General features: G+C 41.4%; 2 protein-coding genes across 4 annotated transcripts in view; one reads left to right on the forward strand and one right to left on the reverse strand.

The window, feature by feature from the left end:
- pds5b (PDS5 cohesin associated factor B) overlaps window positions 1-11004 on the reverse strand; it is a 34261-nt gene extending 23257 nt beyond the window's left edge. Inside the window, exons 1-3 of one of the 3 annotated variants that reach the window (XM_062432477.1) lie at window positions 10944-10968; window positions 4524-4595; window positions 224-351 (exon numbers count right to left, since the gene is read on the reverse strand). In XM_062432477.1, the coding sequence (XP_062288461.1) occupies window positions 224-331 (108 nt within the window). In that variant the 5' untranslated portion in view covers window positions 332-351; window positions 4524-4595; window positions 10944-10968. Of the gene's footprint in view, window positions 1-223; window positions 352-4523; window positions 4596-10943 lie in introns of all 3 variants that reach the window. The other 2 variants (XM_062432476.1, XM_062432479.1) reach the window with 2 other exon arrangements.
- A 1780-nt stretch (window positions 11005-12784) lies between these two features.
- Window positions 12785-14181, forward strand: zar1l (zygote arrest 1-like). The gene is made up of 4 exons (XM_062433782.1): window positions 12785-13363; window positions 13490-13582; window positions 13676-13750; window positions 14038-14181. The coding sequence occupies exons 1-4, from the start codon at window positions 12785-12787 to the stop codon at window positions 14179-14181; spliced, it is 891 nt and encodes a 296-aa protein (XP_062289766.1).
- The last annotated feature ends 1571 nt before the right edge of the window (window positions 14182-15752 follow it).

Here is a 15752-nt window from a genome sequence, read left to right on the forward strand (position 1 = left end):
TTCCAGAGTATTACTAAAGAGAGTGATATCAATCAAGAAAACAAAACATGTCTCCAAATTTGTAATTACTATTACTGATTTCCAATGCTAAACAGACATCTTGTCTGTTTTTCAAAAGTAATAATGATATTACGTGTCCATGATCATATAGACAAGCCTGGCACCTCGCAACTCAGTAAACAGAGATGATGCACCTGAGGCAGAATGACATAAAAGGACTGACCTTGAGCCTGCGGACCATTTCCTCTTTGGAGATTTTGTCAGATATCTCCTTGACCCCCGGAGGGTAGGTCACCTTCCCGTCTGCGGCTCGAGCTTTAGAGTGAGCCATCCTCTTTAGCTCTTCACTGCCTGAGGAAAGAGAGAAATACAAGTTGGTAAGAGTGGGGGGGGGGGGAAGTGACACAGACAGAACAGAAAGAATCTTGAAGGATTGCGGTACCTCAATAAAAAAAAGCAAGAAGCAGCACATTGTTAACTATTTGGAACCCAAGGCAAATCTTTTTAATACTTCAAAGCTTCAGAAAAAAGGTCTGCAATATAGCAACCTCTGAAATATTCAGCAAGGTATTCACAGCGCAGTAATAGCTTTCTACAAGCTGAGTCTAGGATGAAATTGCTGCATTCAGAGAGCGGGCTGACTCTTCACTGTGAGCTGCTGCTACTATTGTGTTCCACATTTCATTACCGCAGCCACTAGCTTGACAAGGATTACACCCAATTCATGTTTAGGGCATTCACATGATGCCAAATGTGCTTTGACTTTCAATTTAGTGTACTGTTCATGGCCAAATCAGTCATGTTGCACTTTATGCTGTTTTTTGGCAACAGCTGCTAACTGGCCTGTCTCACCTTGGCTGCTGTTTTTTTGGCTATTAAAAAGATATTAAGTGCAGATACGCATCCGGCCAGGAATATAACTTCCACTCCACCTGTATTTTCACACAAACCAAAGCCTGACTCACTCTTAATGAATATACAATAAACTCTGCACAATGAAAAGCTGGGCATGTAGTATTTAAAAATACACATTTTGAATTGAATGATAGATATTCATTACAGCAAGGCTACAGGTTGAGGGTTCTTCACAGGGGTTTTGAGTATAATGGGGGATGTAACTTTGCTGAAATGTGTGTGATAGATAGCGACAATATTTCATATTTTCTGACCAATTAATTACTAGACTACAGTCTAAAAAATTTACCAAAACAGTTTGTTCTTCCAGCCTCATGTCCAGCAGCCTTGTCTTTTGGCAGTTTAGCTTAAAACATTATTAAACTTTTAACTTAAACCTTTTCAAAATAGCTGCTGGTTAATTTTCTCTTAATCAACTAATTGGCTCATTGATTAATCATTTCAGCAGCTCTGATTAAGCTGGTCAACTTATTACTTCTAAATCAGTATTTGGGTGTAAGTAGCTCCTGCCCAATTAACCAGGCCCAACACTAAAGACTGTTTCTACCTTCTCACAAAATAAAATATCCACATTGTGTTTTAATTATTTACAACTCTAGTTAGGTGCAAATGCTGAAATCTAAACATGATTAGATCAAAGTCATTATTCTATCATAAAGAGCTGCCAGTCTGCACATCATCAGTAGTGAAATCGGACCAGTGAAACCAGTGCATTATAGCAGAAAAATGACCATGTACCAGGTTCTTTGTGACTCACATGTAGAACCACAATGTTAACCATAGTGATTTTGATGAGTTACACGCTGACCTCTCCAAAACTGAGTTAGTATGTTTGTGCGAGGCTGATGAAGGTGCATCAGACAGAAAAACTATTGAATACTGAGCTTGTGCTGTTTACCATCAGGGATTTGGATGCTCTCTTCTGGGTAAACATGTGGGGGAAAAAGCATTTATTACTTTTGGCGGCTCACCACTGAAAGTTAAAAACAGCACAGACAAATTCAAAACTCATGGGTTTAATGGGTTGTAGAGGTTTTTTCGGTTTTTGTTTTTTTAACAGATATTTGAGTACTTTGCCTCTCCGTTTACCAAATTGTTATCTAGCTCTGCTGCTGTCCATATTTAATGAGTCTTGTAGTTCCAGTCAGCATCGGAAATTAAGGAGGCAAAACAGCCCCAAGAAATCACAAAACACCCCTAAGAACTGTGATCGAGAGGCAAGAATTGCCCCAAAAGAATTCGACAACGATCATTTCAGGCCAACATACTGATCCTACATAAAGCCATTACTTTATTTCCATTTCCGTCTCAAACACACACACAAACACACTCTCACCCAAACAGCGCTGTAACGAGGCTGTGAAATCCTGAACCTGCAGTGAAGCTTGATGCTGCGATGGATCGTTACCTCATTAAAAAAGTTCTGACTGTTACCAAAGAAAGCAACCCAATTCCTGGGCCGTCACCAACACCAACTCCAGCAAATAAGACGGCAAAGAAAGTTGCTGCTTCCACAACTCAAAAAATGGAAAATAGACTGGCTTGGTGTTAAAGAGTTGAATAAGACGATTCCTCTCCTGTAAAGTTCACCCACCCAAACATTGCTTTGAACAGCTAAAAGCTAATCACGACTTTGTTAAAAGAAGTAGACACATTAAAAAAGCTCGTCGTCACCAAACAAGCATTAATTAAAACATTAGCAAGCATTCAGGCTAGCTAGAGACTTCAAAATGCACCACGTCAAGTTAGCTTTTTTAGTCCCAGATCTAAAACATATTTTTACAGTCTACTAAGCAGTGATGCAGTGCTGGATAGTCGAGTACGATTTTGAAAACCGTATCAATAAAGAAGGAATATTACACTCAATTAGGCTCTTTTGACAGTACTTGTGGCTACATGTAGTCTGTAATTTTGTGAATCACCTGAAGCTGTAGAATGACATGCATCAGACTTAAAAAGTAAAATGATCAAAGTTGAACTTGTTTTGACTTGTAGGATTTCTGAGTAAGAAATAATCCCCCCAACCGGAACTAAATCTAAATGTATCAATCCCATTAATCTTTGTCATGATGTCGTAAAAATATATTCAACACCACTTCTTTAGATTCTAATACACAATTAATACATGGTGATAAATTAACAAATTTGGCCAATATAAATGATAATCTAATGGTGATTATACAATGTTATTGTTATGTGTGACATGCTCATACAGATGTCCATTTTAATTTGGCTTTTGAGACACTTATTCAAGATGAGAAGACAGGATGATGGAGAGATTCTTGGAGCAGTTTCCTGCCATTCAAGCTGACTGAGAATGACAAGTACAGGGGGGGATTATGTGACTATTTCAATTTGGCTTGGTGGTTATAATTATCTACTATTAAAGACTGGTGGAGTAAATGGACACTGATGACTTTGGGAAGGCAGAGGAGTTTGTATGCATGTGCTGCACACATCCACCCTCTGTGTCTCAAGTGACACAAATCCAACCGGTGGTCAGATTCTTCCAATCCTACAGAAGTTGGAGGGCCATTACTCAGTCCCAGAGGGGGACTCCACATTCCTGAGGAACATGAAGGTGAAGATTTGGACAGATGTCTCCAGGGGTACCAGATATCGTGATAAACTGACATTTATTCATTCACCACGAATTCCCTTTTTTAAGATGATGAGATCCAGACCTTCCTGGAAGAGGTCACAGTGATGGCCCTGAGATTCAAGTTAAAAACGGAGAGGGATGCCATCTGGGACAGGTTGAGTGCAGCAGCAGCAGTAGCAACAAATACCGCATTGGCAGAGGAGCTATTTGACTAACAATCCTTAAGGCACATTTTTATTGTGATACTGCTCCTCTGGTTCCAGGCATGGTCAGTTTCTTCTCAAGCTACCAGAGCAGAAGACACAGAAATGGTGTGATGAAGAAGAAGAGGTGGAGGAGGAAAAACAAGTAAGCTCAGTTCATTATGATGATCTTATGGTACGGATTAAAATATGAAACTTCAATCAAACCATTAAACTAAACTACTTATTTATGTTCCATTTAATGTCAGACTCCACCCTTACAGCAACACAAGACAGCCTTGGAGGACGACCGCAAGCTGCAGCAGACAATCCAACGGACCACCCAGTTCATCAGTGACGGAGTGGAGCAAGAAGTCCAGCTATACAGAGACCTACCTCCCATTTCTGTATCAGCTGATCCTGCTCTCTGGTGGAGGCAGAAGAGAGACACACACTAACCCTTTTGTCAGATCTTGCCCAAACCTATTTGTGTGTTCAGACGTCCTCCACCCTGTCTGAGAGGGTGTTCTCCACAGCTGGAGACACCATTAGCCCAGGAAGCTCAAGGATCCTCCCAGAGAAAGCAGACATGCTCATTTTTCTGCAGTAGTATTGTTGATTTTATGTGCAATTTTTATATTTGGTTCAGGCTTATTCAATTTTTGAAAAGGAGTACAGTAATTTATTTGAACATTACTTTATATCTTTTTTTTTTAGAAAATCAGCAATGTAATTTATTTTAACACATTTAAATTTAATTAGGCAGGCATAGTCACACACTAAGGTTGTGTGTAGTTGCTGTAACCTACACTGAAGGCACTGACCTGTAGGTAGTAATCTGTTCAGGCTTTCAGAGTCAGGGTGAGCTGTGTAGCCTGAATGTCCTTCTCCTGTTTCTAGAGGGCAGCACAGACAGTAGAGGGCAGTATTGGGTTACTGAGGAAAGTTGGCTTGATCTCCAAACAATCTCTTCTCTGAGTGGAATCACTTGCTCCAGCCTGCTGCCCGGGAATGGGAACCAAGAACCTGTTCCAGTTGAGAACCGGTTCCAGATTAAACAGCGGTTATAAACAGCAGAGCTTCTGAGCACCTGAGTTAGATGCAAGCCTTTTTTCCCTACTTTTGTGGTCAGCCGCAAGGATAATAAAACAGTTGTGTTGATGCTGTCAACACAACTGTAACCACTGATCTGTTTGTCACTTCTCCCAATTCATGTTGCATTTATAACTGAAGGAGAATTGATTATTATGAAACAGTGTGAGTCAGTAGGTCTGCGCAGCCCCACTAAAGTACTTGTTGGGTTAGATTCAGAGGCCAGACCGCAATTCTGAGTTTTTAAATCACGACCAAACAATTTTCTGCAGCTGTACTTGAGCTTTTATAAACACACGCGCACACCACACACACCATAAGAAAGCCAAATGCACACACACTGGACACTGGCAGGCTGCCAAATTGCTCGTTCCTGACCTTCTTTTCCACCCCACAGCTGCTGCCAAAGATGAGTCCATCCCTCTCTTGGTCTACCACGCTGACACAGTGAGAGCTCTGCCAATCAGAGTAGAGTATTTCTCACCGGGAGGGGTGGTGTGTGTGTGTGTGTGTGTGTGTGTGTGTGGGGGGGGGGGGGGGGGGGGGGGGGGGGGGGGGGGGGGAGAAATCCACCAGGGAATATTTCACTTTGAATAAGAGGCGGCAGCAAATAATGCCACACAGGCAAGCTTTACCCTACACTAAACCTCTTGAACATGGGCTGCTTTCAACTTATTACTTGTTTATCACAGTCAAAGACATTCATTCCCCTCAACTGATGGTTTTCTATCTGTCCACTGCTGCTGCTCTCCCCACTTTGGCCCTCTAACACAGCTGCCGGCAGAAATACTCCAAACCTAAAATCGTACCTTGACACAGCCATCCTTGGTTTTCAACCCTGTGGGCGATAAAGGAGAAGAGAAGATCCGACGGCAAACACAGAGAGGACTGGACGCCAGCTGGTTGTAATGGTGAACTCAACAACCTCCATATGGGCACTCAAACACAAAGTGAGGGAGGCTAAACAGGAGAAGAGTTAAGTTTTCCCCAGACGGAAATCTAATTTATCATTTACGTGCAATACTGCACATGTGCACCAGTGTGCAATTTTTATAAAATGATAGATTTCTCTCTCCTCTCTCCTTAAAAAAAAAATGTAAATATTTAACATATACTCAAATTGTAACTTTAGCTCAAAGAAGCCAAATTTCACTATCTTTAATGTTGCCACTGTGTTGCTGTGCATGTGACAATAAAAGCTCTTGAAACTTGATTCTAGACGAAATTTTCTGAATGGAGTAAGCCTCGATCTAACTCTGAGAAGGTCGGCCAGAAACAACAATGAAGCAGAGAAGCGGGGGGAATGAGAATGATACAACATTATTTGCTGTATTTTATTTCTCTCTCTTTCTATGTTTCTGTACTTTGTTTTTATTATTAGTGTGTGTGTGTGTGTGTGTGTGTGTGGGGGGGGGGGGGTATGTACGTGTTTACTATGATTGGGTTGTACTTTTATTTCTCAAATTCCATGTTTTTAAAAAAAAAAATTCTGTTGAATGTTTGTTTTATGTAAAGCACATTGAGTTGCCACTGTGTATGAAATGCGCTATATAAATAAAACTGCCTTGCCTTGCCTTACATGGTTGGAGTAAACCTCCCAGGAAACCACAGTGCGGAGGGAACCATAAGACGTTTTATCCACAAACTGACAAAACTGCTGAATCACATGTTGACGGTTATGATGCAGTGGGCACCGAGCGCAGGAATGTTTCCTATTCTGCATCCATTCAACACAAGCAAACAACCACATAGAATACCTAACACTACTGCTGTGGATATGTAGAGCAAGAATCTGACCATACATGTTTTTGCTCAGTTTTCCTTTGAGTCGGGAAAAATACAGTTGAAGGCAGTGTTTCCCCTGGGTTGACTTAGGAGAGACTCAATAGCCAGACATTTCTCTGTTTATGAGCAGCTGAGACACTAAAATGAGAATGGTCGGTCCACCTTAAGTGAGCCTGGTCAGGTTAGGCTAACCCCCCTTCACTTTTCCAGCAAGAAACAACAGACGAGACTTTTCTTCTTTCTTCTACCTGACACACTGTAGTCTGTACTTTGAATTTACTGCCAGACTGACAACTTCCTGCTAACCTTTTCCGCTTCTCGATTCACATTTCTGCTCAGTTTTTTTTTCTTTACCACTCGCTCAAACCACACACACATTACGCACTGCCCTATTACTTAACGGAGCAACGCTACCAAGAGTTTCCCAGGCTAGGACACAGAATTTGACTCACGTTTCGGACAGTGCTGCTCAAATAAATGGCAATCTGATATTATTTTATACCTAAAATCATGCTTTTAGTCTGGCAGATGTCCTTGTTGCCAGGCCTATGCAATCATAGGGGAATCACCGTGAAGAGCTATCTAAAAAGGGTGACAAATAAATAATTAAAAAAAACAACTCTGACCAGAAATGTAGCAAAAGTGGCTACCATAAATCCATACATGCACCAACTACAAACCAAAAGCCCCTCACTCCACTGATGACTTGTGCCTGGCCAGCAACCAGAGTAACTGATGATTTGAAAGACAATAGGACAGTCCTGATACCATCCCCTATGACTTCATCCAGCAGCTCCAGACAACAGCTCCTCCCCCACCTCAACAGCAGCCCAGCCCTCTCCACAACTGCCCACCTCAGAGGCCCCCCACTCCCCTCAGTCCTGGAAAGAAACGTTCACAGGTTGTTCGAGAGACAGAACCCCCGCAAAGCAAACAGTCTAGTCTCTGTGTCTCCCTCCACCCTGAAGCACTGTGTTTGACAGCTATCTCCAGTGTTCAGAGACATTTTTAACCTCACTGGAGACACGCCATGTTCAAGCCTGCTCGAGACATCCACCATCATCCCTGTCTCCAAAAAACCAAAGACCACAGGACTTAACAACTACAGATCTGTTACCCTGACCTGTGTGGTGATGAAGTTTGACCTTAGAACCATCACAGAGACCATTAAGGAACCCTGCAGTTTGCTTACAGAGTCAGCAGGTCTGTGGATGACACAGTAAACATGGCCATCAACTTGACCTGAACAGGAATCTACACGAGGATCCTGTTTGTGGATTTCAGCTCCGCCTTTAACACCACTGTCCAGGCTCTGCTGGAGGACAAGCTCTCCCATCTGCACATGCCTGACTTCACCTACATCACCGGCTTCCTGTCTGACAGGAAGTAGTGTAAAGATGGGGGACCACGTCTCTGACTTTCAGACTATGGGCCTGAAAAGTGAGGCCAATGCGATAGCGATTAAAACCAACAGGAGGCAACGCCACTGGTTTCAAAAATAAGTTCAATTGTATGGAAGTCTGAGAGAATGACCCCACTTCTCACTTGATTTTTCTTACCTCGGTAAACACTTTCCTAATGAGTTTATGGTCTCAGTTGCTAGTTTCAAGTTCACAACATGATATTCATTTTGTAAATTATGGTCCCATTTAGAGTAAAATAGACGATAAAGTAGTGTATGCTTTAGGGCACCGGAGTTGTCACTGTTTCGGTGCGTTTTCAGTTCATGAAAGTTAATTGTGACATTTTGGTCACCTAAAGACGTCTTGTTCTTTCTACGAACTATAATTTGTTTTTAATCGTCTGAAGCCTATTTTTCACGAGCAAATATTAGCATCAGCATTATCACAGTTGGCCATAGACTATATAAGCACTTTGCTACTCAAACTAGTGGCTAGCCTTAGGGTTAGCTCCACCATTTCATCAAACATGGTCACTCGTGGCTCCAAAAATCCAAGATGACAATGGTCAAAATGACAAACTTGAAGCTTCAGAACAGGAGAACAAACCAATGGATGACATCACGGGCGCTACATCCATTATCAGCACCAGTTCCCCTCAAGGCTGCGTCATTAGCCCTCTATTCTTCTTCCTGTAAACAATCAGCTGCACCTCCATTCTTCAGTCTGTCAACCTCTTGAAGTTTGTAGATGAGACCACACACTCATGGGGCTCATCTCTGGTAAGGATGAGACCGCCTAAAGGTGGGAGACTGACCATCTGGTGGCATGATATTGGCAAAAGAACTTACGCAGTGCACAGACAGTGGAGATGTTTGTGGATTTCAGAAGGAATGCAGCCCCACCCACCCCCTATGATCACCATGTGTGACTCCCCAGTCGACACTGTGGAGTCCTTCCGCTTCCTGGGAACCATCATCAGCCAGGATGTCAAATGGGAGTTGAACATCAACATCATAGGATTTATTTCCTACAGCAGCTAAAGAAATTCAAATCTGCCAAAGCCAATGAAGATACACTTCTACACTGCCATCATTGAGTCTAGCTTCACTTCTTCCTCATTATCGTCATCAGCATCATCATGCTGCTGCTACTGCCAAAGACATGGTCTGACTGCAGCGTAGTGATCAGCACCAACCCGCTGTGCCTCCAGGACCTGCACACCTCCGGGACACTGAGGTAAGCAGGAAAGATCATGACTGACCCCTCTCACCCCAAACATAAACTTTTTGAAACGCCCCCCTTTGGCAAGAGAAAAGTTTCTTCACATCTGCAGCCTGATCATCAACAAGCCCCGGGACCCCCACTGACACGGACTCTATCCTGCCATGGACATTATACATTACATTAACATAAAAATCCCATAATCCTACATTAGCACATCTGTAATATCTGATATAATATGGCATGTTGCACTAATGCACCTTCTATTATCATTATTAATAATATTAATAATAATAATATTGTATTATTATTACTACATTATATATACTGCTTTACTACTGGTCACTAATTAATACATTTAATCTCCTTCTCTTCTATTTAAAATTGAATCTGTTGCAGCTCTTCTTACTTAGAAAATATTTAACATATCTTTATTATAAATTCTCTCGTTTTTTTATATCATTTTGGATTTTTTAAATGTTGTGTATATATCTGACTGTTATGCACCACAACAACACCGAAGCAAAATCATTGTGTGTGCAAAACTACTTGGCAATCAACCCAGTTCTGATCAATTAAAAAAACACTACATGGATTTGTATAAAACTTGCCCTGAAACTACAAATATGAAATGTTATATGATAACAAACTCCAAAAAAAAACAACTGTATTACAACCAACACACTTTATTTCATGTGTCCCTATTATCAGATAATTAAGAGACTTCTTACAACCTAGGATGCATTGACCAATCCGCAGCGTTGATGATGACACCATTCCATTATCACAGGCTGACACTTGTCAAAACAAATTCACCGTCAGTCAATAAGGTGCACTTCTTAAAATAACCATCTTAGTCTATGTTTTCTTTTTTTAACAGCCGCTCCTTCATTGTTTAACCCCTTTTGTTGTTTGCTATAGTAATAACAATAAGGGTGCATAAGACCAGGTGTGCTCCTATCATCTCTCACACTGACTTCTCATGAGAAAAGGTAGTGTATACCAATAGATGTATCAATTATGTAACCGATCAACCACTAAATAAGCCATTTACGCTATAAAACACTGTTTCTGCAATCACAAAAAAGTCCAACACACAAATCATTCCTAGCATGGGAGCACCCACTGGGTTACTATTATGTTGAAATGATTTCCAGCGGAGCTTTAACGTGAGTTTGAGGACATAGAGAGAACATATTTGAAGGATACGGGCGCTTTATTGTTATGGTACAGCAGCATGTGAAGGCCGGGGACTGTAGTATAGCCAGGCTGCCTTGTTGCTGTAATGTGGACCGCGGCTAATCTAGTTAGCTGCTGTTAGCTTGCCGAGCTAACGCATTAGCAGCAGCAATCTCAGTGACAGAGGGCGGACAGATACTAACGCTGCACCGAACAAAACACCCGGCTAACTGCCCTTATATCGGCACTGATACCCCGACCCCAGTCATACGACCACTTAAAGTCGTAGTTTGCTCATGCCGGCGGGACATTAAGTCCAAAAAACTGGCTAGTATTTCATTAGCTAACCATTTAGCGCCGCAGGACCAGGTCAACCAGCGCTGTGAATCGGACACGGGTGCCGAGAACAGAGGCGAGCGAGGCGGGCAACGCGCCCCCGGTTACCGCTGTGAACCCGGCTGCTCCGCGAACACATCCCCGCTCACATCTCATTGTTCGCAGCAGCGCCTGGAAATATTGCAACGTTTCAATAAAATTGTCTCGTTTATTTATGCAATTTCTTACCTGTTAAGGGTGAATTGTGATCAATCGCGTCCTCCTCTGCAGCTCTCTTCCCCCTCCTAGCTCCAAAATGGCGCCAATATGTATAGATTCAGTGCCCATGGGTTCAAACCATCAGTGAGAGAGCAGCGCCACCTATAGACGAGTCCTAGCAGGCCTAATGAGCCCTTCAAGTGCTGCTCGTAGAGTCCTCTTACTCCATTTTACTAATTCACCATTTGCGATATTATTCAATACCGAAGCACTTTGTTTTATATAAAAAGGGTTTTGTTTATCTAGTGCTGCTCATGCTGCTCTAATGTAATTTATGTAGAAATATTACCAGTTTGATATTTAAAAAAAATAGAAAGCACCTTATCAATCAAATATTAGTTCCCTTATATTAAATTATTTTACACCCAGCAATGAGTAGCGACATGGTGGTGGAAAATAAGGAGAAAATAAATGGTCCTAATTTTGGTTTTATATTCATGTACAATAGTTGCAAAAGTTAGATGATCCTAAAAGTTGAACAGACAATGAAATAAGGACACAATAGTGCTTACGGAGAATATGGAGATTCCTATTATTATTTTTGACAGTAGGTCAAAGTCATGTTCAGTTCGTCTATTCGTCTATTTTGAAATTAAACCTTCAGTATTCGGACAGCACTGGAACGCAGCAACAGACGTATTTCAATTGTGGGTGTGCAAAAAATGATCTCATTAATGAGTCGTAATAAAACATAATGTTGTCATTTTACTTACATCCATATTTCCTCACATTTAGCCCATTTCTTCTGAATAGTGCAATTGATATTTTAAAGGTGTCCCAGTCTGTTATGCCTTTTCATCAAGTGGGGCACTTCTATTTTCCTACGAAACCTTTTACACTTAAACATATTTCAGACTACTGTGAAGCCATTCATTCTTCAATTTCCTTGGCCTTTTTATTTATTCATTCATATCATGACACATTTCCGTAATAGAATATATGTTCCTCATTCATTTTAGCCTATAGGCGAATTAACTTTGCTTACACTTGCTATTTGTCGGTGTTTTGACTGCTTTCACTTACTCTCCTGAAAAATCCATGACTTCAAACTTCCACAAACACCTTGTTAAAGGGATTTACAGAGCATCCAACTAAAGGGAATACAAACATTAAAGATCAGGGGCTTTCTTATGTTTAATGATCAGCTAGTAGGCTATATGATGGGTCTCTGGCGAACATGAGCTATAGGGGGAGCTCCAATATAATGTTTGCACCCTTCAAATCTAAATCATAAGCCTCTACTGCAGAAAACTAGCGAGGAACTGATACATTATGTGTATGTGTGTTTTTTTCTTCAAATATAGACATTTAGATTTTGGCATGGGCCCTTTGCCTATTATCTATCTCACTATGAGAGCTTGGTTAAGTACATTTAAATTTAATCTAAATTTTGATTTTAGATGCAGACATTACAATTAAATAATGCAATAAAACATCTTAATAAAAGCCTTTAAATGTAATCCAATTACTTTAATCTACACTAAAATAATGAATCTTATTCTAAATCTGAATTTCAAAGCAATTCCACCATACCTCTGAATGCGTAATATTGTGTATAATAGCTTGCTGTGTCTCTGTGGTTCTCAGTGGGGAGGTGCTTTTTTTTGGAGACAATAGGTATTTTTAAACTTGTTGTAGCTGAAGTTTCAGGATAAGAAATATTTTGTAGGCTATATGGCAGCTGGAATAGAGCCTGCATGTGCGCCCCTGTTGTCAATTAACCAATTAGTGCTGCAAGACTGCAACTATGGCCACATGTAATGACTTATAAATCACAGCAGGAGCTCTTGGACTGGTTTCATGGCTCCAGGATGGAGGGGTTCCTGTCCACGTTTCAACCGTACAACGTCTGCGCTCCCCCAGCTCAGGGCGGCAGCTGGGGGAAGAGAGATGGCCGGTTCATGACCCCCCAAGGCCTCAACTACCTCGAGCTATGCAAGGTCATCCTATCCCAAGTCAACCCCGGTTTGCAAGCTCCACTCAAAAGAGCAAACACCAAAGAGTGCGGCGTGCAAGTAAACGCCAAAGTGGATCAAATAGTCCAGTGCTCACTGGGTCCCAAAACGCTGTTTTGCCTTGAAGGCGACCAGTATGTTCCTTCGAAGTCTCCCAAGAGCCCGGATCTGTTGAAGCAGGACGGGATGGTGCCGTACAGCACACCGCCGGTGAGCAACCTGCGCTTCCTGAGGCCCGTTTCCATCTACTCGCCGGTGTTTGACCGCAGGATCCCCCTCAGGAAACTGGGCGATGATGATGGAAGTGAGGGAGAGACTGAAGCTGCTGAACATGTGGAGTCTGACAGGGAGGCTGAGGCGGATCGAAGCGGCGAGGATACAGGGAAAGACTCTAAAACAGCTGCGCATCAGTCCTCCAAGGGATCCAACTTTCAGGTGAGTCTGTGTTTGGGACTTGGATGACTGCTTGCATGATCTACCCTCATCACAATGTGTGTGCTACAGTATGTTTCTGCGCACAAATGATCCTTGAAAAAATGTAATTTTCTGTCTTGTCATTAGTTCCTGGAGCAGAGGTACGGCTTTTTCCACTGCAAAAAGTGCAACATCCGGTGGGAGAGTGCTTATGTATGGTGCATATCTGGAACCAGCAAGGTCTGTTATTTACTGAGCCAACATATAGTTCAACATGCACTCATTTGTGTCTGGTAAAATCTGCATGTAAAACTATTGAACTGATCTTGACAGGTGTACTACAAGCAGCTCTGCCGGAAGTGTCAGGTGGGGTTTAACCCATACAGAGTGGAGTCCATCCTCTGTAAGGTACAGATTCTTGTCTTGCTCAAAGATAAAATGCTGTAATGTCATTGGATCACTTGGGTTTAGTATTGAGCTCCACATTATTATATGCCTCATAGGTGCTGCTTGGAGAATATTGATTTAAAATGTCCCCAATGATTAAAACCTGTTAGAGGTGTATGATTGTTAGTTCTCAGGCAAACTGGATCAAACTCGTAAAGATTTTTCAGTTTCTTAAAACTTGAACATCTTTCAACAGGGGTCATAAATATACTTTCCTGTCTCTTCCTTCCACCTCCGCTCTGTCTCAGGGCTGCTCTCAGACTTGCTGCAACTGTGAGAAGAAGCAGAGACACATCAACATGAGGAGGCCTCACCGCCAGGACCTGTGTTGTCGTTGCAAGGGAATGAGGCTGTCCTGTGACGCCACCTACAGCTTCAAATACATCGTCTGAGCTGTGCCCTGCATGTTTACTCCAGAGGCTTGTCATCAAAGTTGAATCCATGCCAGCAGATGTATAGTTCCTGTACATGTCACAAATGGAGCTGTCTCAAGTAACTGACTTGGAGGGATTCACCTATTCTCCTGTCAGCGAGCAGCTGAGTCTCTGCCTGGCTCGTTTATTTGAAGCAGCTTCTCAAAAACGCTGCCTTTGTTTCCCTCATTAATCCTGGTGCTTAACATGAAATTATTTTTGTAAGAAGAAATAAAAAATATTGCATCTTAAAACTTGAGAAATTCTTGTACATTAAGAGGAAGTGTCAAATTAAATGTGCAGCCTTGAACTGGGCACAAACTTTTAGAATCCCGTTGCTTGAATGTAGTTCATTTTGTCATGCAGCTAAGCAGTAATAAAAAAAATGGCAAATGTTTTATACAGAAATGATGTAGGATCATCTGAGTGTAAATAAAAATCAAGATAAGTGCTGAGGCATAAGTTTTATAGTTAGGTGACTGACCAACAGTACATAAGCCAAAGATATTTTGTTTACTATCAAAGAAAAACAAACCAGAAAATATTCACATTTGAGAAGCTGGAATTGGAATTAAGAATTTCCTTTCCTAAAAATGACAATTAAGAAATAGTAGACTTTTTCTATTGATCAACTATTCATTGACTAATCATTGCACCTCTACTTTCATCACTACAGTTGTACTTTAAAATGAAAAATGTGACGTGAGGAGCTGCATAAATGAAATGCAGAGAAAAATAATTTCGATATGTCTTTTTACTTTGACACCAACTTGTACAGAGCATCAACTCAAAACAACTTCACAAAGGCTGTAAAAGTATTTACAAGGTGAAAAAAACAACTACAATCTTCATCTAAAAAGCTTTAAAAATGTGCAATTTCTTGTTTGGCATGCACACACACGTTCTCCCACACACAGGAAACAAAAAAAAACAACCCAAAACATACCCGCATGAGCTTAAAGCTCCCTTTTGTACCTCATACAAACATATCTTTCAGATAAAATATGATTCTGTTAATAAATATTTCAGACACCATACAGTACACAGAAGATGCATGCATGGCAGTTTGATTTAGGAGAACAAACATCAATATAAAACCTAAGTTGAATGAGTGACTTATGGCAGATCAGATATAAATAGGAAAACGTTTTGTACAGCGAAGGGTAACTGCTAGAAGGGAAATAAGGGTGGGGGGTGTCACAAAAAAAGGCTGATGACAGAAGGTGTTGGACTTCAGTAGTAGCACAAGTTTTGTTTTGAACATCAACAATGAGTGCTGAATGTCAGCATTTCCCTTACGTGTAAGTTAACTACAAACCACACACAAACATATGCTACAATGATTGTGTGCCCATAATCATTAACAGTATACAGACAGAGAGACAAAATATTTGTGTGTATGCATGCACCGTCCTCTTGGCATGTGAACGCATAAAGTCAACGTGTTACAGTGTAGGACAGTGAGATTTATACAGTGTATACACCCACTAATGATGCTACAACTAGCCACAGAGGAGTGTACGCCGCGCACAGATAATGGCATGATTAGT

This window comes from Scomber scombrus, chromosome 14 (genome assembly GCF_963691925.1).
Source record: "Scomber scombrus chromosome 14, fScoSco1.1, whole genome shotgun sequence".
Lineage (NCBI taxonomy): Eukaryota > Metazoa > Chordata > Actinopteri > Scombriformes > Scombridae > Scomber > Scomber scombrus.